General features: G+C 42.9%; 1 protein-coding gene across 1 annotated transcript in view; it reads left to right on the top strand.

Annotated features, from left to right (window-relative positions):
* GORASP2 (golgi reassembly stacking protein 2) overlaps nucleotides 1-24806 on the top strand; it is a 30607-nt gene extending 5801 nt beyond the window's left edge. Inside the window, exons 2-10 of the mRNA XM_061608521.1 lie at nucleotides 6595-6675; nucleotides 8141-8344; nucleotides 9475-9561; nucleotides 10111-10241; nucleotides 11128-11260; nucleotides 11498-11618; nucleotides 13503-13580; nucleotides 15406-15534; nucleotides 23652-24806. Coding sequence (XP_061464505.1) covers nucleotides 6595-6675; nucleotides 8141-8344; nucleotides 9475-9561; nucleotides 10111-10241; nucleotides 11128-11260; nucleotides 11498-11618; nucleotides 13503-13580; nucleotides 15406-15534; nucleotides 23652-24019 — 1332 coding nt within the window. The 3' untranslated portion in view covers nucleotides 24020-24806. The remainder of the gene's footprint in view (nucleotides 1-6594; nucleotides 6676-8140; nucleotides 8345-9474; nucleotides 9562-10110; nucleotides 10242-11127; nucleotides 11261-11497; nucleotides 11619-13502; nucleotides 13581-15405; nucleotides 15535-23651) is intronic.
* The last annotated feature ends 220 nt before the right edge of the window (nucleotides 24807-25026 follow it).

The following is a 25026-nucleotide window of genomic DNA, read 5'->3' as shown; positions in this document are numbered from 1 at the left end:
CATTTATGAAGGAGTTGGAGTCGGACAGTAGAAAAATAGAGGAGTTGGAGTCGAAGGTTTGGCATACCGACTCCACAGCCCTGCTATTTACACTACTACCTAATCCGTATCATAGTCTGATTAGAATGAAGTGAAAGGATCTCTCAAAACCTGCCCTGAGCCCTTGAGAGAGCAAGAAGTAATCTAAATATGTTGTTTGATCCTTAATATCGGAAGCTAATGGCTATAGTTCTATATTTAATTTCATCCTTTATAATGCATAATAATTTGAGGAATATTATTAAAACAGGGCTTCTGATGTTCATCTGATATTTTTAAAATCAATATTCTTTTTTTTAAAAAATGTTACTTGTTGTTCAGTCTGATACCATTCTTGGGTTATTTCTCCCCAGTTAAGCAGGAAAGCTTTTTAAGACACCAAATTTGAATTGTGTTTTATAGCTGAAATTAGAACTGCTAATTGCATTTCTGCCAATACGTACACCAGTATAAAGGGGGGGGGGACTGTGAGGAAGCGTTGTCTCTCTTGCTTTCAGTTGTTAGCACTTTCCTGAGAATAAGATATTGGATGTTCTCCAAACTGCTCCTGTCCAGCTCCAGAACAAGAGTTAAGTTGATTTCTTAACCGCTTACCACCCTGTTATAATTTGGGGGAAAACAACAGAATTTGTGTATTGGAATTTGTCATCTCATATCTAGACAGCACTGGAACTTTGACTGTCTGATTTCTTTGGTCTTACCTGTGTTGCTCGTATTTTACCTGGAATGATTTTGCCAACTGACTAGAAATTTCCCAAGTTTCATAGCCTGAAACATTGATAGCACAGTAGAACCTGGAAGACATTTTTCTGCTTGCTCTTAAACAGGTGGTTCATACTTGGCAGTGAGATACTAAAAGATAGTGAAAGGTAGCTACTGGGAATCACTGTCAGACTTTTCTTGGGAGGGTATTATGGATCATTTACTCTCTGATGTTTGTGAGGCTGCGGAGTGAGATTGTGCATTAATGTAGCATGAGGTATCATCAGTTCACTGAACTCTGAGCTCTGCTTCACTGTCACAACTTAAAACTTGGCCTCATGGCTGACTTTGCTTCTTATAGTGATTCTCTTTAAAATACAGTGTAACAAGCTGACACTGTAAACTGGATGGATGGACTTCAGCAGTTCCTGCCACTGACTCTTTTGCCATATCAGTCTGAGCCAACATTGCTCTGGAAGATCAGTCACAGCATTAATCAGGATACTCTTCACAGGTCTTGTTTAGTGAGTGCTTTTGTGCTCATGTCCTGCTTGTGGGTGTCCCATAGACACCTGGTTGGTTGCTGTGAGAATGGAATGGTAGGCTACATAGACCTTTGGTCTGATCCAGCAAATGGTTCTTATGTTCTTAGTGAGAAGGCCAGGATGCTATATGTTACTCAGACCTGGAAGCCATCCTATTATCCCTGAATTCAAGACAATTTCTCTATGTGGGACTTCCCTTCAACAGTGCTAAATAGGCGCACCTGGGACAAGCTGCTTGGAAGCCCATTGAATCTATACTGCAGCATATGTGCCTACTTCATGTTGCCTGCTGAGCAACGATTTTCACCTTTACAGCCATAAATGCCAGAGAGAGAGAGAGAGTGCTTGTGTATATATTAGATTCTTTTATCTGGAGTTTCTCCGTGGCCTGAACTTGAATGCTGCAATATGTTATTATTTGGCAGGCTAGGGATAAACAGAGGAGAATAGTCCTGTTGATCTCGGGATGGCCTGATCTGGAGTAGGTGGTGGCAGAATATATAGCTGTATGTCTGTTTCGGACATGTAACTAGTTACTGTCCTGTACAATATTGAATTATATGCATATCTGTACTTCACAAATGGAATGGTGAAGCAGTGTGAAGTTCTCATAAGACTATACTCTCCTGTTTATGTTAGTTAAAAATCTATGTCTGTATTGATCTTGCAGTATTACTTAACTGTAGGAAAAGAATCAATTGGCTTCAAGTTTCTTGCATGTTCATGCTGAGGAGACTTAAAATAAGTACATTAAGACAAGAATTTTTTGGTTTTTGCTTTCTCATCACATCTTCTGTTATAGCTAGTGTAGAAATGAATGGTTATAGAATAACCTAAAACAATTGACTATCTGTACCTGAAAAATATTCACTGCTCGGATGGGTGATTTATTTTCTTGTAACCATTGGATCAATTCACTTACAAAGCTTTTTCTCCTGAAAAAAATAGATGACTTCTGAAAGAGTTCAATGGAATACTTTAATTTAAAAAAAAAAATCTGACAAACAATCAATTTTCCTGGTACTAACTGAAGAATTGCCTTTAACGCAGATAGTTTGTTGAAACATTTTATTACTTTAGACTGCTACTGCACTACAAAAAATGTGTCTCTTCAGCATTTTGTAGCTGATAAATGCAGACTTGCAGACTGTCCTGCAAGTCCTTTTAAAAGCTATTTGAAGATAGTTAGTAACTTTAGCTGTTTGAACAAAACCCCAAATTCTTACATTCTAGATGCTTAAGTTAACCACCTAAAACTCTAGCCCTTGAAATTAATAGGTCTGTCTCCCAAGAAAATGCCTTTAGGACAGACTTAGAGAGAAGTCTACATTGCAAGTAAACTTCTGACAGCCAGTACCTGTCATCCTGGGCTCCTTCTGGGAAGAAGGGCACAATAGAAATTTAATAAATAATAATAATACCTGGTATAGCTGTGGGTATGATGTACATACCAATAACATATTCATGGTTTTCAAAATGTAACACATCTTTAGATACAGATTTATCAAACCAAGAGCAAATGTCCACATGCTTCCTTCTCTAATGCAGTATTTCTTGGGTTTATTAAATTACTTCCTTATTGCATCTGAACAGGGAAACTGTGGTGCTGACTACAGTCCTAAGCTGCAAAGCAGGATCAAGCAGTGGTTTGCAGTCCTGGTTTGTAGTTGGAGTTTAGTTTACTAGTTCATACATAAAACACTACTTTAATAAATCCCAGAAGTCTTGCATTAAGACACTGTGTTTGTTTGTTTCATCATTCTCTGTAATAGAGAATTTGGTTACACCCTGATCACTTTAGAAACAAAATGGGACCAGTTGAAAGCAAGGTAGTGGTATCTACATATTTGTGGGGAGGGGACACTCAAGGTTGCCCTCGGCCAACCTGGTGCCCTCCAGATATTTTGGACTACAATTCATTTATCAAAATATTTGTGTACCACTAAATAAAAAATATCAAAGTGGTTTGCAACAACCATACATAAAAACCATGTTAACATTTTTAAAAGAAGATTATCAAACCTGGCAACATAAAGGAAGTTTTCAGCACACGCTGAAAAGTTAAAACAGAAGGTGCTTGGTGAATCTCTGTTAGAAGAGTATTGTACTGGACTGAGCCAATGACACTGAAGGCTTAGCTCTTGTCACTGTCAGACAAGCCTCACCAACTTGGGGGACAACCAGTTATGCTCTTGTAGATCTCGGTGATCGAGCTGCAATATAAGGGTTCAGACTGTCCCTAAGATACCTTGGATGTAAGTTGTTGAAGTTTTTTTAAATTAATGCAAGGAATTTGAACCTGATTTGATAGTAGATAAGCAGCCAGGGCAGATGTTTTAATGATGGTGTTGCATGTTGGCGACATACCCCCATTAGCAGTCTGGCCACCATATTTTGAAGCTTCCAAACCAGGCCCAAGGGCAGCCCCACATAGAGCGCATTGTAGAAATCCAGCCTGGAGGTTATCAATGCATGGACTACAGTGATCAGGCTATCCCTGTCCAGGAATAGCAGTAGCCAGTGAATCAGACAGAACTGGCAAAAGGCACTCCTGGCCACAGAGGACACTTGAGCCTTTAGTGACATAGATATATCCAGGAGAACCCAGAAGCTATGCACAGTTTATTGGCCCTTATCCAGTTCACCACTGCATTCAGATAGCAATCTAGAGCTTTCACAGCCTCTCCTGATTCAGTTGCTGTTTAGAAATAGAGCTGTGTCATCAGTGTACTGATGGCACACTGCTCCAAAACCCCTAATGATCCCTCACAGTGGCTTTTGGGGAGAGGATAGTACACTGTGAAATCCTGTAGCACAAATGCCAGAGGGACGAGGTGTACTCACCCACTGCTAGTCTCTGAACACAGGCATGAAAGTAAGAACAGAACGACTCCAATGCCCATCCCACTTAGTCGGTCCAGGAAGATGCCATGGCCATTTGGTGTCAAAAGCCACTGAGAGATTGAGCAGAAGTAACGGGCACGCTCCTTGTGTTTCTCACAATAAAGAACATGCATCGGGATGACCAAGGCTGATCTGGTTCCGAAACCAGGTCTGAACCCAGATTGCAGTAGAACTAGATAATTGGTCTCATCCAGGAATACCTGCAGTTTGCTGCACAGTCGCCAAGAAAGGGGTGTTGGTGACTGGTCTGTAGTTGTTGCACTCAGTTGGGTCTAGAGTGGGCTTTCCTATCATCCCCAGCCAGCACAGCCTGGGGCTGATGGAAGTTGTAGTTCAAAACATCTGGAAGGCATTAGCTGGTGAAGGTTGCTTTAGGTACACAGAAATACGAGCTTTTAGAGTAAAAGAAAGAGGAAATGGCCTGGAAGGACTTGCAATCCTCCAAAATTATGAAATATTGAGATGTCAGTTGAGCAGGGAGAGGATAAAGGAACATGGAGGGAGAGGAGGGAAGCATTCTGTTTGCCCCATAACAGTTTATAGTAAGTATCCTGGAGGGGGGATTTGGGTTGGGGAGGATGCATGCTGTGATCTTGGAGGAAATTCTTCCTACAGTATGCAGCGTTTTAGGTGGAAGGAATAACCCTTCCCCTCCCATGTAGCAATAAGTACTATATAAGAGGATGTCCTTTTCCCCTTCTCCATACTGAAGTCCCCCCTCCCCTCCAACAGGCCTAATCAGCACTATGACATTCCTATTCTAGGCTAGCGGGAATCTTGAACAGCACCAGTCTCGCTTTATTAAAAGTTTCCTTTCCTGCCTTTCAGAGCAGATGTCCAAGACTGTTAGCATCAATTAGAGCAAGGTGGGGAACCTGCGGCCCTCCGGATGCTTCTGGACTACAACTGCTGTCATCCTCACTCAGCATGGCCAATGGGAGGGATGATGGGAGTTGGAGTCCAGTAACATTTGCAGGGTCACAGGTTCCCTAGACCTGAATGAGGGAGTGGGGATATGCTGCATCATCTTTATGTAGGTACAACTTGTTGGCTCTTAAACTTTAAAACAGATTTGAAAATCAGCTGTATAGTGCATGCCTGAATTCAGCAGGCACCTTCTGATTTAATCTTTCTGAAGCTGGTTCGCATACTGCACAAGGAAGACTAATATATGAGTCAGGGACTTTTAAATGATGGTAACAGGACATGTAACTAGCTTGAAGACGCCTGCTATGTTTACAGTTAACTTAGCAGCGCCCCAGCCCTAACAAAATTTACTGTTAGAAAAAGCTTGAAAGTATGTCTGGAGAAATGTCAGAAGCCAGAGGGGAGGCTGAACAGACTTTCTCGCAGTTGAGGGACATTATCTTGCATCCCATGTCAGTGAAGCTAGTTTAGAGTAATGGCAAGCAAACGAGAGCAGAAAAAGTAAGCTTTTGTTCATTTTTCAGGGAACATTTTGTTGTCCCTATTTAGTCCCCTCTACTTTCCATTGAAAAGGTTCGCTGGGCTCAGCTCTAATTAAGGTCAGTATTTTGCTATGCCCTTGCTAGACTTGTCCCTTGCTAGACTTGTCCCTTGAGCTGCTACTGCTTCATTGAATTGTGATATTAGAAAATAATCTGCCTAGAGTAGACTAACATACGAGCCAGCTTTGCCCTCTCATTCCTGCATAAGCTAGGCGTTGGCAAAAGAAATCATTTGGCCCCATCTTTGCTCTTAATTTTCCTTCTTCATGGTTCCAGGAAACCCACTTGGATTGCCTTTTTGTGCCACAGTTACTTACTCCAGATACAAAAGCTTGTTTTTTACTTTAAAAAGAGCATTGAGGTTCTCTGGGATGTGATCGGTTCTATAGTTTGTGGTGTGACATAGGGAATACCAGCATCCTTTTGTGTTTGTTTATAGTACTTGACTTTCCAATACTTGTTTGGTTTTTTTATTTGGCAGGGCCTGGTGTTATATGGGATGAGGGAAGAGGCACAGCTCAGGCTATGTTTCTTTAAACATTAATGAGAACTGGATTTGAAAGGCTGCCATCCTTGATCTGCTGTCTCCATTTTTTGATTTATTAAGATTAGCCTGAACTGGTGGCTTGAGAATAGGGATCCACAGATTTTGGCAGGGCTGTTTCCTGGAAACAGAGACTGGATTTCTCACTCCCACCTCTTGAGTTGAAGTATGTCCTGTTTGTATTGACTGCTTGGCAAGAGGATATTTACAAGTGAAAGAATTATGGGTATCTGTGTTTGTAACATCCTTGCTGGCGGCTTTTCCAGCAAACTAGGTACTGCATATGTGGGATCCCAGGGTGGAACTTCAGGCAGAGCATCCCCTTTCTTCCTTTAACTGTCAAATCCATTGTATTGCCTTCCTAATTTTTATGAAGTGTTTATTTTTGTAGGTACAAGAAAATTCACCAGGACATAGAGCTGGATTGGAACCATTCTTTGATTTTATTGTTTCTATTAATGGTTCAAGACTGGTAAGTTCCTGAATTAAAGTTATTGTGGGTGTTAAGTTTTTGGGGTGGATTTCTGAGAACCAAAATTCAAATACAGCCTGGTATTCACACTAAGGTTGCTGGGGTTTTTTTATGTGACTTGCTGGATTTAGATTCAGGGAGTGGTTTGACTGGGGGTGAGGGGAAGAATGCTCATTTCACAATCAAAAAGATGGTTGCAATACACCTAAAAGTATTTTGGGGATGTACAAATTGTTAGCTATCTTAGTCTCTCCATGGCTTTGGCGTTGAGTGGCCAGTAGCATCACTCCAGACATAGGCCATAATGATGGGCTGTTGCTGAAAGAAGAAATTGTTGGGTCCTATATGCCTGCCCTGGTTATATTAGGACAAAGCAAGGGTGTCTATGAGACAGTGGGTCTGTCTGGATTTTTTCCATACTTTCTGGAAAGGGGAAGGTACAGGAAGCACAGAATTGAAGCAGCCCAGTTTCATTTCCTGTGTATCAGTGAAAGATGCATGAAAAAGCAATGGAGTTCAGGTGAAGGATATTGGGAATAGTTGGCAGGGGAAAATCTGTTCCAGTAGAACAGGTATAGATGATAATCCCATGGAATTTTATTTGCTTCTTTGCAACATTACCAATATTACAATGGCATCCTCCTTTGAGGAATGTTAAATCAGGAGTATCTTAGCTTGCATGGTATCAAATATTCAAATAGGCCTCCTCCTTTGTATATATTCTACCATCTTTAATGTGAAATATAACAAATCACACATTTACAGTAATAGCATTCTTCAAAACTGAGAACATTTGTTGGATTCAGTCTTAAGTTAGTTGAACTTTGTTTCCATTGAAATCACTGTGACTGAAATCATGACTAGTTCTGTTGAAGTCAATGAGACTGAAGTTCATCTAATTTAGTCTAGATCCAACCCATTATCTTTGTAGTCAAAGTACTACTTTTGTGGTAATCTCCCTTGGTCAAGCTCAAAACATGAATGTGAAACCTGGAATTTAAAAAATATTAAGTGACTGATTGCAGACCAGAAAGAAGCCTTTTAATTAAAATATTGATTTCTTAAAACATGGAAGCTTAATACATCTAACACTAGAACCTTTTGCACTGGGAACCTGGGCAGGGCTTATACGATGTACTTGTGGTTCCAAATCCCATCAGCAGTAAGGTATGGGAAATTCCCTGGCATCTCAGATCTGAGTTGCATTAGCAATTTTCTTGTAGCACTACAGCATACCCCAGTGGCACAAATGTACCTTCATTTTTCATGACAATGAACTAAACTCTTAGTCGGCATGTTGCTTTAATGAGCAGGGATTCTAACACCTGAATGGTTAGTCTTTTTTAAATCTAGTTCAGATTTCGTTTCTCGAATTTTACTGTCAACAACTTTGAAATGCTGATGCTGCTACAGTGATGAACACAATTGCAAATGAACTCTGAAAGTGTCTATATACCTTTCCTAGAATAAAGACAATGACACGCTCAAGGACCTGTTGAAAGCAAATGTGGAAAAGCCTGTCAAGATGCTGGTATACAGCAGCAAAACACTGGAGCTCAGAGAGACCTCCGTAACTCCCAGCAACATGTGGGGTGGGCAGGGCCTACTAGGAGTCAGCATTCGCTTTTGCAGCTTTGATGGGGCCAATGAGAATGTATGGCATGTGCTGGTAAGTAGGGGCTTTGAGGTAATTTTTTAAGGGAAGAACGTAGGAAGCTGCCTTACATACATCAAGTCGGTGGATCCCTCTAGTTCACCCTCTAGCTCAATATTGTCTACACTGACTGGCAGCAGCTCTTTCAGACAGGAGTCTCTCCCAGCCCCACCTGGAGATATTGGGGAATGAATCTGGGACCATTTGCATGCCACACATTTGCTCTGCCACTGAGCCATGGCTCTCCCTGTGACTTGGTGATAGAGCACATGCTTTGCAAGCGAAAATCATTGACCACAAACCTCGAGGTTAGGGTGCTTCTGATTTTAATGAGATTTTAATGATGAGCAGAATTACAATTGGCACAATCCAGAGAAAATGTACACCTTATTGAAGTTGGAGCGGCATGCAACTTCTGTCTATTTATTAGACAACATAGGAATAGGTTTCTCCAAGTTATACCCATTTGCTTCAACTCTTGAGCAAAATTCTTGGTCAGTAAAACCAGCAGAATTTGCGTTATTAAGTTTAATACACATACAGATCTAGTAAATGCTATCTGTGCTGAAATGAGGTTTCCATTCTGATAGGTAAATGTTTCTGTGTAAGCAGCAGTGCATATAAGTGAGTGTGTTGCTCATATGTGATCCTACATGCAGCAGTCTGTGCACAAACCTTGATAATTGGTGTGTATCTGTGTGCAGCCTTCAGCTGCTATCATGATTGTGTATATATATGCGGGCCACTTTTTATATCCTGCATATGAGCATTCTCACTATTGATAAGGAAAGGAAGGTGATCATGTTGGTTAATTGAGTAAGCAATGGAAACAGATTAGTATCCATAGCAGTTCTAGGATGCATTTTTAATAAAATATATTTTAAACAGTAAGGTGTGGCCTTGAAATAGCTTAATACAAAGGGTGGGTATTTTCACCTCATGTACAAAGGAGTGTTGTTAATTTGTGACCCTGAGATTGCCCAGGGAGTTAGATGGGAACAAGGCTTGGGAAAGGGAGAAGAGAGAAGAGGACCACAAAAAAAGCCACACAATTGGTCTTGAGGTATGGGTTTGTTTTTAACCAAAGTTTGGTGATTTTAGTTTTAACTTTCACTGCTTCTCTCAATTTTATGTTTTGAAACTAGGAAGTTGAACCAAATTCTCCTGCTGCACTTGCAGGTCTTAGATCTCATAGTGATTACATAATTGGTGCAGATACTGTCATGAATGAGGTAAATACTTATTTCATTTACTAAAGAACCAGGGTGGTGGCTATTTTAACTCAAAGTTGTTTTCGGAATGGTTTCAACATTGCTTTGTGTCCCACACTGTAGAGATTTGCTTTTGAGTAGATATAAATACTTAGGAATTCTTGATCCTAGGCTATGGTCTGAAGGCACATGAGGCCACCACCTTGCTGAAGCTAAGCAGGTATGGGTGTGGTCAGTGCCTGGATGGGAGATGGCCGGGGAACCACATGTATGCCGCCTTGGGTTCCATGGTGAAAGAAAGACGGGGTATAAATGAAACAAACAAACAAATAAATAATTCAAAATTTGCTGTTTGAATGTAATTGTGTGGAACAGTGATAAACTACTGTGGAGATTTGTGGGGGGTTTTACTTCTCAGCATTCCAATATTTTTGTAAAAATGACAGGCTCAGTTCTTAATTTCAGAAGAGACAGTATAAGTTACTGGGTTTAGAAGGACTGTAGTGGTCCTAGGTTGTTGACGGTGCTATCTTATATCAATGAAAAATATCCATTTTCCCCCCCTTGCAGTCTGAGGATTTATTCTCCCTTATTGAAACGCATGAAGGCAAACCATTAAAACTTTACGTATATAACACAGACACTGATAATTGTCGAGAAGTGGTTATAACCCCAAACTCTGCATGGGGTGGAGAAGGAAGGTAGGCTAACTTTATTGAAATATAATATTAGTTATGACTTGTCACTAGGCACAGTTCATGGATTGTTCCCACACATTGGCCTGGTACAGTAACTGAGGGGGGTGAACGCTTATTGCATAGGTATGCATTCCTGTTCCCACTTGGAGTTGGCAGGGCACGCCGACATATTTTTACTCCATCACCCATGATGAATGGAAATTTGTAAGCATTATAATTGCATAACAGTATATTATATAATGAGTGTGTGTGCATGGGCTTTATTTCAAGAGTCATGCCTCCCAAATAGTCACTGAATATACAGCTTAGGGCCCTCGGGTACCTGAAGAACTGTCTTCTTCCACAAGAACCTGACCACACATTAAGATTTACATCAGAGGTCAGTCTCCAGATTCCCCCTTCCATCCTGAGATCAAGCAAGGGATGGCAGGAGATGGCATGTCCTCTCTGAGAAGGCCTTGCATACAGAATGCTTTCCCCCCAATGCTGTTCACCTGGTTCCTAGCCTGATGACATTTAGGCTGAGAGTTTCTATATATATCCAGACATCCTATTAACATTATTCATTCTTTTTAGTGTATTATTGCAGCTGTCTTGTTTTTTATTATTTTATTGTCTCGTTCTTATGTTTTATAAGCTTCTTTGGGAACTTAGGTTTAAATAAATTTAATCGCTTTAATAAATTAGGTATGATAAGTCATATAGCTTTAATAAATTAGCTATGATTTACATATTGAGTACTAGCTTTGTCAGTGAAATAACCATTATCAGGTTGAATCCTGATAATGCATGATGTTTACTTTCAAAGCAACAATGCTTGGTCCGAGGACCTAGGATAGCATAGTGTTTGGGACTTCTCTAATACCTTTTTATATTTATATTTTAAAAGCCTAGGTTGTGGCATTGGATATGGTTACTTGCATAGGATACCTACACGCCCTTTTGAAGAAGGAAAGAAAATTTCTCTTCCAGGACAGTTGTCTAGTTCACCTATTAGCCCACTCAAAGATGGCTTTACAGAAGTAAGTGATAATGCCTTTTTTTTTACTTGCACTCCTAAACTCATGTGCCAGAGTAGCATCCCTGCAGAGCAATGTAAAGTTTTGCAGTATTGCACAGACACAATTGCATGTTCCTTTTGTGTGTAAGTGCTGTCTTAAGGCTATGTTTTTACTGAGTTTTATGCTTTTTTGGTTTTTGTTATGAATTTCACTGAAGGAGCAACTTCCCAGTATAGCATTGTGTGTTTTTTAAATCAGGTTCAGCTGTCTTCAGTTAATCCCCCACCTTCACTACCACCTGGAACTGCAGGAACTGAACAGGGTCTGGCCGGGCTTTCTATTAGCTCAACCCCTGCTGTCCCCAATGTGCTTAATACAGGTTTGTCTTTTTATGTAATCATGTTATTGCTGAATGGAAGAAACAGCGAAGATGAGCTTAGTTTATTCTATTGATTTAGAAAACCAAAGATCAGTGCGTAAAAAAAGGCCTCATTAACATTAGTACCATGATATTACAAAATGAGGCATTACTGGAGCTGAGGGTGTTTGCCCATGACCCGCAGATTGGCCCTGTTCTTCCCAGTGGGTAGAATCCTAACTTCCACTGATGGAATTCTCTAAAAGAGCAGGACTTTCTGACATCTTCCTTCCTACTATAGCCTCTTGGGATACTGATAATCTTGTCCTGAGGGATAGGGGAACAGCATGGAGCACAGGGAGTTGCAGCAAGGAGGAATAGGCAGAAATTATGGACATCCCCTTGCATGAGCACTAGTGTATTTCTACTTGTGCAGGCCACTGTTGGATCCAGGCCAGTATGAAAGGATACTTCTTACTGCCATACATTTTAGAGGTATTGTAGGATAGGAAAGAGAAGCTACTCCCCCCCCCCAATCAAAGAAGAGAGGAAAAAAGATTTGGTCCCAAAATGTGGCTTCTTCAGTCTCTTAAGCCAAGTCCTAAAAAGGAAATGCAGCGATTCTTATATTTCCCACTTATCCCAAACGCACACAGTGATCTTCAGTATCTTCTTTACAAGTGGGGCCTGCAATAAAACATTGCAGTGTAGAGTGCCCCATTCCTAGTTCCAGTCTGTCAGCCATGCCCTCCTCAGGGTACTTCATCCCAACCCCCTTCACCTAATTTTCTGTACTCTGCCCCCAAAATTCTGTCGCCACTGAGCATGCCCAGACTTGGGGAGTTTCTCTCACTTGGGTTTTTTCCAAAGCTTTTTTTGTACTTCTGCAAGGCTTGGCATTACACTGAGCCTTCATTACTATGAGCATGAGCTGATGGGAGTTGTAGTCCAACAACGTCTGGAGTGCCATGTGTTCTCCATCCCTCTGCTAGACTATGACTGCCCAGAACAATTCCAGTGAGCTTCATGGCACTGTGGTTATTTTTAATTCAGGTTAGTTGATTGTGGTTGGATAAGGATATGGGATGTTTAATTGGACTGAGTATAATTTTTATTTAAAAAATAAGCTGAATCATGAGGTTCCTGCCAGCCATATTAATGCCATCATGTGGTGGTGTGGGGATGCACAATCCATGATTTGCGCTAAGTGTACAATCTCTCTCACCCCTTGGGGGGGATTTCCTGTATCTGCTAATGTGCAAGCTTTATAATCACAGAAACAGGGCTGTGCCCTGTTTATGGTACTTTTTCCTGATTGAGATATGACAGTCCTCCACATGAGCTACGTTTAGGTGACAGGTGAAAGCGTTTTTATTTGTCCAGGCCTTTGGAACCTGCTGACAATGATTGGAACCTAGGCTCAGTGCTGCTGTTTTTTATAATGAATGCATTATTTTATTCTGTTTTGTTTTATATTACTGCATGTTTTACATTTCTCTTTATCTTGTAAGCTGTAAGCTGCCCTGTTCTCCTGTCTGGAGGAAGAGCAGGGTATAAAAACTCTGAAATGAATAATATTAAAACCTTTCTGAAATATCTTCTAGGTAAAGAAAGTGGAACGTGAGTTCACTGTGAAGCAAGCACTGTTTTTCTTCTAACATGTACTTGGGTTTTGATGTATGCCATAGTTTAGTGGTAGAGCACATGCTTTGCACGCAAAGTTCCATGGTTCAGTTCCCAACATCTCCAGCTAAAAGGTATCAGAGAGCAAATGATGGGGAAAGGCCTCTGCTTAAGGCCCTGGAGAATTCCGACTATCCACAGACAATACTGGGCATAGAAATAGTTTTGTCTGGTATATTCCAGATGGCATATGAAATGACGGTTGGTGTGCTTTTTCATCAGGTGTTCCAACAGTACCGTTATTGCCTCCCCAGTCCAGTCAGGTTCTTCCACCAGTTAACCCGGCAGCAATGTTACCAGGTAAGTGGTGGTCATCTGAAAAGGAAGGGACATTTTCAAGAGGAGCAGGAGTATGAGACTTCTCTTTTTTAGTACATTAGTACAGCTTTCTCCAGCCTGGTGGCCTCCAGATGTTTTGGAGTGCAGCTTCTCTCATGCCTGACCATTGGCCATACTGACTGGGGCTGATGGGAGTTGTAGTCCAAAACATCTGAAAGGCACCAGGCTGGGGAAGGCTGCACTAGAACTTTGAAACTTAGTGTGCATGTGCTGCAGTCACTAATTTTGTCAGTGCTCTGAGTGGCAATATATGTGGTTAATTTTCAGTTTATAGCTTCCTCCTATAGGTTTTAAATGTACTGAGTCTTCACACGCTTAAGCTAAAGAGAAACTGGTTCTAATGTAATGTTGGTGATGCACACAATATTTCTAAACATTAGAAGTGGCAACCAAATATATGATTTTAATTAATCTTGCATATATTTGCATATTGCTGCAATATAGTTGCTGTTATTGAGGTATTGGGAAATGTAAAATTATAATGACCTTTTATAAATATTTTAATAATTTCATGTACAGATACATGAAAATACTCATTCCCTACTATACCAACATGCTAGAACCCGAATAACTTTAAAAATAAGAGTACCTTTAAGCACAGCCCCACCACTTAATGCTGACACCTACCAATTGACCAGTGAAAGCTTTAGTTGATCCACCAGATTTAAACCAATTAAAAGTTGCAGTCCTTATGAGGGTCTAGAATGAAGTAAGGCTTGCTTCTAAATTAAAATGTTCCTGCTACTACATCATATTTAAAAACTGAATTCATAAAAAGATAAAACCTGTAGTTTAAAAACTCTAAAATACAGGGAGTTGCACAGGGGAAGATGTCACCATGGAGAAGGCCTAGATCAGGTTGCTATCTGCAAAGCTTTAGATGGTTGTCAAAGCAAGTGGCTTGTATACCTAAGCAGAGCGCCTGTATTTTGATAAATGACCTGGGGAGCATCCAAAGCACAGTCGAAAGGGAGTAATATTTACATATGACTGTGTTTTTAATATCTACATGTGGTGCACAATGAAATGGGACTACTGGGTGTCAAATGCTTCGACGGTGACTTTTGTTGAAGATGCTATAATGAATACCTACTATAATGCACAGTCAGCTGGGAAGAAGAGCATTAGTATAGCAAGTGGCCTTACATGACTAGAAAATTCTGGTTCAAAGAAGGCTTTGATCCTTTATGTTTGTTGACCTGTGCTGATTGAGCAGTGTGCATGTAATTTTCTGACAACAGAAAACTGCTTCCCTGACATTGACTAAAACCGTATGTGTGACATTCACACAGACGTCATCAGCAAAAAATGTTCCCAGTATATAACTGTTTCCATTGTAGACAGACTGCTGTTGACACTTAAACACTGCTTATTAACCATGAGCACTCTGATTCAGAGGCACACATCCACTGTTCATGTGCATCTGCAGCACCACATACCCATTGGATGCTGAGGTTGTCAACTGTGACAGCGTTGATTGCCTGTTCAGGAGAAGCAGCAGAGAGGTCTCGATACAGACCCTCATAGAAACAGCCATCCCTTGAAGTGATCAGCATTGTCGAGCTAAATGTCTACCATCTGATTAAGGCAACCCAAATGGTTCCTGATCTCCCTGAGAATTCATGTGCTGAAGATGTTTCCTCAGGCACATTGTAATTATTGGATCAGGATGCAAGTCTTTTTATCAAATAAATTGTTTCTTTATAAACATTGGCTTATTTTTCTGCTAACCTTCTGAAACCTTACTGCCTTTCATTTTCCTTTTTCCTGCCCCCTACATTTTTAGGATTGATACCATTACCCACTGGACTTCCGAATCTGGGTAATATCCCGAATCTGGGTAATATCCCAAACCTTAATTTACCTGCCCCACACTTAATTCCTGGTCCTGGATTAGCAGATATCGGACATCCTGGTAAGTTTCTACAAGCTTGAATACTGACTTCTGAGAAACCAAATCTAACAAGTAAATGGAACCAATGACCTAGGGAGGTGGTGGGCTCTCCAGCACTGGAGGCATTCAGGATGCAGTTAGGTAGCCACCTGTCAGGTATGCTTTAAGTTGGATTCCTGCAGCAAGCAGGGCGTTGGACTCAGTGGCCTATAGGCCCCTTCCAACTCTACCATTCTATGATGCTAAGTACAGTATAACCTATAATTATGTATTGCTCTTTTGTAACCACTGCACAACTGTACAGTGAGGCATTCAGTTATGAGCTTTGTGTTAAGACACTTGGTATGAAATAAGTCCACAGCTCTCTGTGTGAGTTGTGCGGGAGTGCCAAAGAAGCAGGATACAGCATTGGGCACAGAATTTAGCTTTCCGAAAATCTTAGCTTTCATTATTAAAGCAAAGATCAGGCTCCTGGTGCTTATGCTTGAAAGTGTACCGTCAGTGACAGCTAAAATCTCAAAGCCAGGAGAGTGGCTAAACAAAAATTTAAACATCCAGTGGTTGAATGCCAAGCTTTAGTGTAATCAGGGTGGGAACCCACCTAGCCCTCCCTGTGGCTAGCAAAACTGAAGCTAATAATGCAAAATGGTTTAACTTGTCATTTGATTTATTTTCTTGTGTGCTGAGTACTCGCAGCCCTGAACATAGCAATACTATGGAAAGGTGTTTTCAGAGACAGGCAAAACTGGAACAGCAAAATGCACCCAGACATCACGTTTGTAAATGTTAATATTGATCACTAGGGTTGACTTAGGTTCTAGAAAAGATCAGTAATTTGCATTCTCACCCTGTGTAATAGGCTTATAATCAAATGCAAGAATGCTGCTCAAGGTGCAAGTATATGCCAAAAAATAAAGTTAGTGTTTTGTGACACTGAGTAAATGGTTAACACTACATATTTGGGAAGCATTGTTTTAAATAGAATACAGTTTCTGTTGATGTAATTGATATTGGTGGTAGCCAGGGAGAGATAGAAAAGAACCAGACAGTAAAAATCTACTAAAACCAGACTAGGTGGTGACTCCTTTTCCCTATGAGTCCGGCCATCACAGCGGGTATTAGCTCCACCTATCGTGCGAAGGCAAGAATGTCTTTGAAGTCAAGACTAGGGGCGTCAGGCCCCTCCCACTCTCCAGCTCATTCTTGCCTTCCTGCGAACAAGATTGAAATCCTATCATTGAGATCCTATAGCATAGAATTTAGCTAAGTTGTTTTCGTATTTGTTTACTTTGTGTTTAAATGTCATTTATCTCTGTTGCTTGTTTGAGGTTCTTTCCTCAGAGACCGCGGCTGAGGTTCTCCCTGATTGGTCTTTAACCTTTTATTTTTTGTTTATTCTCCTGCTTGTTTGAGGACCCCCACAGAGACCGCGGCTGCGGTGTTCTGTGGTTTCTGGCCGTTTTGAGCTTCGGGAGATCGCAGCTCTTTCTCTCCCGTAGCGGGTTTTCCCTGTCTCAAGCCGCGCTCTGTGGAGCCCTTGGAGAGACCGCGTCTGCGGTTCTCTCCCAGGCGGGAGCCTGCGGCTGCGGCTCCCTGCCTTTTTTCCAACCTATTTTTACCTGCCGGGGTTCTGCCTCCCTAGAGCCTGGTGATCCGGCTCTCTCTCCGCAACTTTAATTTCGCCGCGGAGAGCCCTGCTCCCGGCGGCGGCAGCGGCTTGCCTCCTGCTGCCTCATCCCTCACAGGCTTCTCTCGGCACTTTGATTTCGCCGCGGAGAGTCCTGCTCCCGGCGGCGGCAGCGGCTTGCCTACTGCTGCCTTATCCCGCACAGGCTTCTATCTGCTCTTTCTTCTTGGGGGTTTCTTGGAGCCGCTAGTGCGGCTATCGGCCCCGCGGCTCCCCCTGCGAGGCTGTGCTGAGCTACCCTTCCCCCAGTTTGTTACCAGACGGCCGCCATTGCTCTGTCTTTCTCCGCCATTTTTAGATCATTTTTTCCCGCTCTCCTTTTTTCCGTGCGCCATTTTTGTTGAATTCAAATTTCCCGCCTTTTTTGTTACCCCTTTATTAACCATCGGATACCTTCCCTGCAAGCTATCTGTATGTGTGTTGTCTGTGTGTTGTAGACAGAGTTACACAGGGCTTCCTCACACACAAAATTACTGTGACTGTATCATCAAGGCTGGAGTTTTAATACAGTGGCTGACTTGTACTAAATTTGAATTATATTCAGTACCATCAAGGCTGGAGCTTTAAATCAGTGGCTGACCTGTACTAAATCTGAATTATATTCAGTATTATCAAGACTGGAGCTTCAATATCAGTGGCTGACTCGTACTAAATCTGAATTATATTCAGTATTATCAAGGCTGGAGCTTTAAGATCAGTGGCTGACTTGTACTAAATTTGAATTATATTCAATATCATCAAGGCTGGAGCTTTAATATCAGTGGCTGACTTGCACTAAATCTGAATCATATTCAGTATTATCACGGCTGGAGCTTTAATATCAGTGGCTGACTTGTACTAAATCTGAATTATATTCAGTATTATCAAGGCTGGAGCTTTAATTTCAGTGGCTGACTTGTACTGAATCTGAATTATATTCAGTATTAGCAAGGCTGGAGCTTTAATATCAGTGGCTGACTTGTACAAAATCTGAATTATATTCAGTATTATCAAGGCTGGAGCTTTAATATCAGTGGCTGACTGGTAATAAATTTGAATTATATTCAGTATCATCAAGGCTGGAGCCTTAATATCAGTGCTGACTTGTACTAAATCCGAATTATATTCAGTACATCCTGCTCCTTCTGTGGCCGTGTACCACGCCTGAAATCCAGCCTACAGCACTAATCTGAACTATATTTTGTACATCCTGCCCCCTCTGTGGCCGTGTACCAAACCTAAAATACAGCCTATATTATACTAACGCTGATACCACAGTGCATTCTGCCCCCTCTGTGGCAGTGCACTTCGCCATCTGCCAGTGTATTCTACCCCCTCCGTGGTCGTACGCTGTGCCAGTTCGGGTCTTTACATCCTGCCCCCTCCGTGGCAGTGTACTGCACCCAAGTTAATATAAGATGGCGGAACAGCCAGGCATGTCGCAATCAGCCAATATGATGCCAGATCAGCCAGGCATATCACAAACAGCCCAGCCACAACACTCCAAGGTGACTAAGTCTAAGCATGTTAAAGTAATGGCTAAGACAAAACATATTTCCAGCCATAACAAACCAAAGCGGCCACGCTATGCCTCTGTGCCAACCACCACCACTACCACAGCAACTCAGGCACACATAAACAATATACTTCATTCCCCTGCTGCTTCCTCTGACGAGGAGGTTTTTGCTGGCTTTTCCACTCAGCTTTCACCTAACCAGCCTCCCTCCGTTTTACCGCCCCAAACATCTGCTCCAATACCGGCTCAGGCACAAACATCTGCCACAACCGGGCTGCAGCTGTCCCCTGATTTCCTCTCCCAACTTCAAGCCATGCTGGCATTTATCACCCAAATGCAGTCACTACCACAAGTTCCGGCCATACCTCAACTCAACATGGACCAACGTGCGTGTCATGAAGCTCATCCTTCCTGCTCACCAAATCCCTTCGATATAGCCAGAGGCAGATGTATTGACGAAGCCTCGTATGCGGAGGAGTCAACCTTCACTGACCACATTGAAGGAGATGACTGGAGCGACGATTCAGATCATGAGGAGGATACATCGTATCGCTTGTTCAATGCCTCAGACTATCAGCCCCTGGCACGCAGGGTAGTTAATACCCTTGGTCTACAGACTGCGCCTTCAACTTCTTCCGCACCAGCCATCAAAGGGGCCAAGGTTCTCAAATCTCCTGCACTTATTGAACACTACATCCCGGTGCCGGACCCAATTGCCAAATTGGTCTCTGAAGAATGGGCTCAACCATTTCAATCTCGCCACTTCAAGAACCTGGCTGACAGGCTTTACGCCCTAGCTCCGGACTTTGCCACCAAGTTACACGTCCCTGGCATAGACGAACCAATCGCTCGCCTCGTTTCACGATCCCTTTTGCCCAGGGAAGGGGAATCCCAACTAAAGGACACTACTGAGCGTCGAATAGACTTCACCCTCCGCAAAAACCACGAGGCCACTGCCCTATCCACGCGTGCCTCCGCTTCAGCCTCCATTTTCTACAGAGCAGCTATGATGTGGCTGGATGGTCTTCTAGAGGACACTAACCCTGATCCTGTCGCCCTCAGAAGGTCACTGGTAAAGTTGCGTAAGACAGCAGCTTTTGTGGCCGATGCCACCTTGGATGCCACTCATTTGGGGGCACGAGCCATGACGGCTCAGATAGTCGCTCGATGGACCCTCTGATTCAGCGGCCAGAATGAATCTGGCCAGGTCTCCTTACTCCGGATCGTTACTCTTCGGCGAGGAAGCTCTAAAGGCAGTGCTGGTTGATCCCAAAGACGCCCACAAACCGGTTCTGGCCATTGTCCAGAACATCGACCATAGGCCTTCCAGGCGCTTTCCTTCCTTCCGTACTAACCAGCCCTTTCGAGGAACGCGGCCAGGAGGACGAGGCCACAATGTCAGATTCTATGACCCCAATTCATCCAGGGGCTCCTGGAACCGACGCTTCCAGGGCAGAGACCTACGGCTGGCTTGTCAACGTCGACAAAAGCCATCTCTAACCAACCCAACGCCTACTACATCTAGGGGCAATGTTGGATACCCTGCAGGCAATGATATTCCTGGCTCCAGATCGCATCACTGCCATCACAAGCATCGCAAGGTCCCTCATGTAACAAACATCAGCAGACGTCATGCTTCTAGCCAGGGCACTCGGAATGTTCATTTCTACAATCCATATTGTGCCATGGGCTCGAGCCCACACTCGGCATCTGCAATGGACTTTACTGCCCTTTCAACAGGACATTGCCAGCTCCAACCATTGCAAAGTTCGCTTGATCCCCGCACTGCGCCTCTCCTTCCGCTGGTGGACAAGGTCCCAACACCTCTCCAAGGGCACGCCGTTCAGAGAACCACACAGATCTGTTGTAACCACAGATGCCAGCCTCATAGACTGGGGAGCCCACTGCAACTCCCAGTATGTTCAGGGGGTTTGGTCCACCACGGAGCAGACTCAAAGCATCAACTGGCTGGAGCTAAAAGCTGTACATTTAGCTCTAATTCATTTTCAGTCTCTGTTCCCTTTGGACCATGTCCTCATTCGAACGGACAACACGCGTGTAAAATCACATTTGAACAGACAGGGGGGCACCAGGTCTCGTCCTCTGCAGGACTTACCCTCCCTCACCTTCATCTGTGCAGAACAACATCTACAATCCCTGAAAGCAGAACATCTCAGACGGATTTGGAATGTGACAGCAGACTGGCTCAGCAGACAACAGGTGTTTCCGGGGGAATGGAAACTTCACTCAGCCATTTTCCATCGTCTTCAGAGTCGGTTCGGCGAATGCTCAATCAACCTGTTTGCCTCCAGTCGCAATTGCCAGCTTCCCAGGTACCTTGCCCGATACCTGGATTCAACAGCGGAAGCAATGGATGCTCTGACAATACCGTAGCCAGACGGTCTCTTGTACGCCTTTCCTCCCATACCATTGTTAGCCAAAACCTTGAGGAAGGCGTGAGCCGAGAGGGCACAGCTGGTTCTGATAGCACCATTTTGGCCACGCCGACCGTGGTTCTCAGATCTTCTGGCAGTGTCGATGATGGATCCTTGGACACTTCCAATCAGGCCAGACCCCCTATCCCAGGGTCCAGTACTGCACCAGGACCCTACTTGGCTCAATCTAACAGCGTGGCGTTTGAATGGGGACATTTGAGGTCAGCTGGACTGTCTGACGCTGTGATTGATATTATTTTGGCCTCGAGAAGACCATCCACTACTTGTATTTATCAACATACCTGGGTGGCTTTCTCCAAGTGGTGTCAGTCCCACCACCATGATCCATCCCAGGCCACTGTGCATCAGGTGCTCCAATTTCTCCATAGTGGCTTTATGATGGGACTTTGACCCAACACTCTACGTCGACATGCGTCCACTCTGTCGTCCATTCTCTCAGTGTCCTCTCCTGGAGCTCCTATTTCCTCACATCCGTTCATCAAACGTTTTTTGAGGGGAGTCGCCCTTCTCTCTCTGGCTGTTGTCCATCGGTTTCCCTCATGGAGTTTGCCGAAAGTTCTGCAGGCTTTGCAACGCCCTCCGTTTGAACCCATCAGGACTGTGCCCCTACGTATGCTGTCCTTCAAGGTCTTGTTTCTGATCGCAATCACATCTGCCAGACGCGTTTCGGAGTTGGGCGCATTGTCTTCTGCTCGACACCTCTGCGTCTTCCATAAGGACTCTGTTGTGCTGAAGACTGATCCTTCCTTTCGTCCCAAGGTCGATTCAGTTTTTCATTGCAACCAGGACATTTTTTTGCCTTCCTTTTGCCCGAATCCTACCCATCCTCTCGAGAAGTCTTGGCATTCGTTAGATGTCTGGAGGGCTCTCAAGACCTACCTGTCTAGGACCCAAGAGATTCGACGAACGGAGTCTCTGTTTGTATCCTTTCATCCAAGGTTTATGGGGCATAAAGTATCCAATCCTACCTTATCCCGTTGGTTGAGGGCATGTATTACTTTAGCATATGAGTCTCTGAAGCTGTTAGTTCCAGCTAGTATAACGGCTCATTCTACCAGGTCAGCTGCCACTTCGGCTGCTTTTGCCACTAATGCTCCTGTTGCCGATATTTGTAGGGCTGCAGTCTGGTCTACCCCACACTCGTTTATAAGGCATTATAAAATTGATCGCTATGCCTCTGCTGACGCATCTTTTGGCAGACGATTGTTGCAACAGGTTCTTAATGAGGATTAGCATCCGGTCCCACCCTGTGTGGGCTGCTTTGGTACATCCCGCTGTGATGGCCGGACTCATAGGGAAAATGGACCATTGGCCTCACCTGAAGGGTGATTTTCCTATGAGTCCGGACATCACGACCCTCCCAGTTGGAGGATGACTATATATTTTCTAATGTGTTATATATTACTGTTACGCTATTATATTTAAATTTAAAAGTGAAGTCAAGACTTCTAGTTCTGTTATACCACTATGTTGGAGTCATGTTACTATGCATGGTACTATTGTGTTATTTTCCTGCTGCCAGGCCTGTTGGCCTTGTTCTTGTATTTTTAGATATCTCTCCTTAGACTCGCTGCGAATGAACTGGAGAGTGGGAGGGGCCTGACGCCCCTAGTCTTGACTTCAAAGACGTTCTTGCCTTCGCACGATAGGTGGAGCTAATACCCGCTGTGATGTCCGGACTCATAGGAAAATCACCCTTCAGGTGAGACCAATGGTCCAATCTCCTGCGTACATAGAAATATAACCAGTTTGGCCAGTACTACTAAAAACGCAAATATCCATGAACTTTGCATCATATTGCAGCAGAAATATGAGTCACTTCTGCTTTCCAGCCATTCTGTTGAAACCTTCAGGAGCAGATTTTGGGTGAGATCCAGAGAGTTGTGGACACAGAACAATAAACCATTTGCACTCTACTATTCATATGAGTAGTAGTGGTTGTTCACTCACTTGTACCACAAGAGTTCCAAAAGGGAATGTGAAACCTTGTGCATGAGAAATGTCTTTTGCATGTAGTTGGAGTATTCTCACACAAGAGGGGAATACTTGCTCCTCCACATGGCAGAAGCTGGGAGATTTTGACTACAGTCTTTGTAGCACATGTTGGGCTCTGGCTGATGTGAGACATGACCATCTCTTTATAGCATGGCAGATGTCTAGTTTAGTAAAGGTGCTAGGAAACTGAACTATGAACCAAAAAGACCCTGGTCCAGATTTCACTAATGGTAACCTCAAGTAATCCTTTTCTCTTTGTTTGCTTGCTTATGTGTACACACACCACCACCCTTTTGCAGTATGGGGGACTAGGATACTGCATTGTTGTAAGGATTACTTGTGTGTGAAGTGCTTTGAACACTGTTAACATGCAGCATTCATGCTAAGTATGCATTGTAGTAATTTAGAATATCTCACTTGTATAGGCTAAGGGAGAAAATGCGTATGCGCACAAGATCCTGCTATAAATGTGTGTGTGATATGTTTTGTCTTTTAATGTTCTTAGGTTTGCCACCACTTCCTTCCTTGCCTCCAATAAATCTCTCTGGAATTACACCTCTCTCATCAGAATTTCTTGCACGGTTTCCATTGGTCACGGAGGTGTCCACTCTGCCTACAGATCTGCTTGCTTCTGCTCCCCAGATGGGGAGCTTACCTGCTAATCCTGGCACTACAGCCAGTGTGGAGCAACCCTCTTCATTTATCCTGGATACTTCTCCTCCCCTTATTACTACAACAGCAATGATGACTCCTGCTTCCAGTGCTCCCGCTGCCAAGGCATCGACTCCTGAAGACAGGGGAGATGGATCATCTGCAGTCAGTGAAAAGCCAACATCCTTGATCACAGATCCAGCTGCTTCTGAATCATCATAACTTCAAATGTTTGGTTGGATTGGGCTTGGTGTATTTATTCAGCTATGGGATAAATATTTAAAAAATGCAAACTACCATTAACTTCATGCTAGTTTGTATTTTGCTGTTAGGATTCCTGTAAATATACTGAGGGTAGCCTAAGGGTCTAGGATTTTTACAGGGGGTTTGGTGTAGGGATGGAAGAGGGGGAGGAAGTGCTTATATCTAAAAAAAATAGAGTAGAATATACAGACTTCAACTGCCAAAATTTGAGCTATTTTTTTAAATCATATCTGAATTCTGGAGGCCTCCTTGCTTCCTGCCCTCCTTCAAGTTTTGCTTCTGTTAGAAATGAAGAAGCAGTTCATGCTTGTGGCTTTTGAAAACAAACATCATTGTACTTTCCAAGTATTAGAATCTTGGTAATACATTGCAAGAGGGTGCAAGTCTTCTTTTGTCCAAGTTGTACATTTTAGCTCTATAAAGACCTTCAAACTAAAGCTGTTTTATTTTAAAAATTGACAGAGTAAGACTTGTCAATTGAGCATCATTTTAAATCTGCCTGTATGCAGACCTTTCTGTTGAGTGTCTGCCAGCCCTTACCCTGAATTTAACTTCTACTGCTTTGCTTTGTAAGCCCATTATCAAAAAGCATTTTGAAGAAATCAAAAGGAAGCAAACCCATTAACGTTGGACATGGCTCAAAAACAGGACGGATGAAACTTTGACTTTTGTAAAAATTAAAAAAAGTTGTATGGAGAGAGCTTACACAATGGCAATAAATTCAGAGAATTTTATCTTGATACAATGAGCACTTTATTAAATTAGGACATCAGAAAAATTGTGCAGATGTAACAAGTTTCACATTTGGGGGTGGAGGGAGATTTCACTGTGGTTCGATCTGACTTGTTCTTAGGCCCTACAAGATGGAGCATGTTTCATCTTTAAAGCTTGATGGTTGATTCACAAACTGTGGCTGAGTTTAACAGCCGGCAGTTGTTTTCTAGTAGCCGGCTGCAAAGTCCGAT

The sequence above is a fragment of the Rhineura floridana genome, chromosome 2 (genome assembly GCF_030035675.1).
Source record: "Rhineura floridana isolate rRhiFlo1 chromosome 2, rRhiFlo1.hap2, whole genome shotgun sequence".
NCBI classification, from domain to species: domain Eukaryota; kingdom Metazoa; phylum Chordata; class Lepidosauria; order Squamata; family Rhineuridae; genus Rhineura; species Rhineura floridana.
Note: the sequence above shows the minus strand (reverse complement) of the source record. Positions and strands in the feature narration are given on the sequence as shown.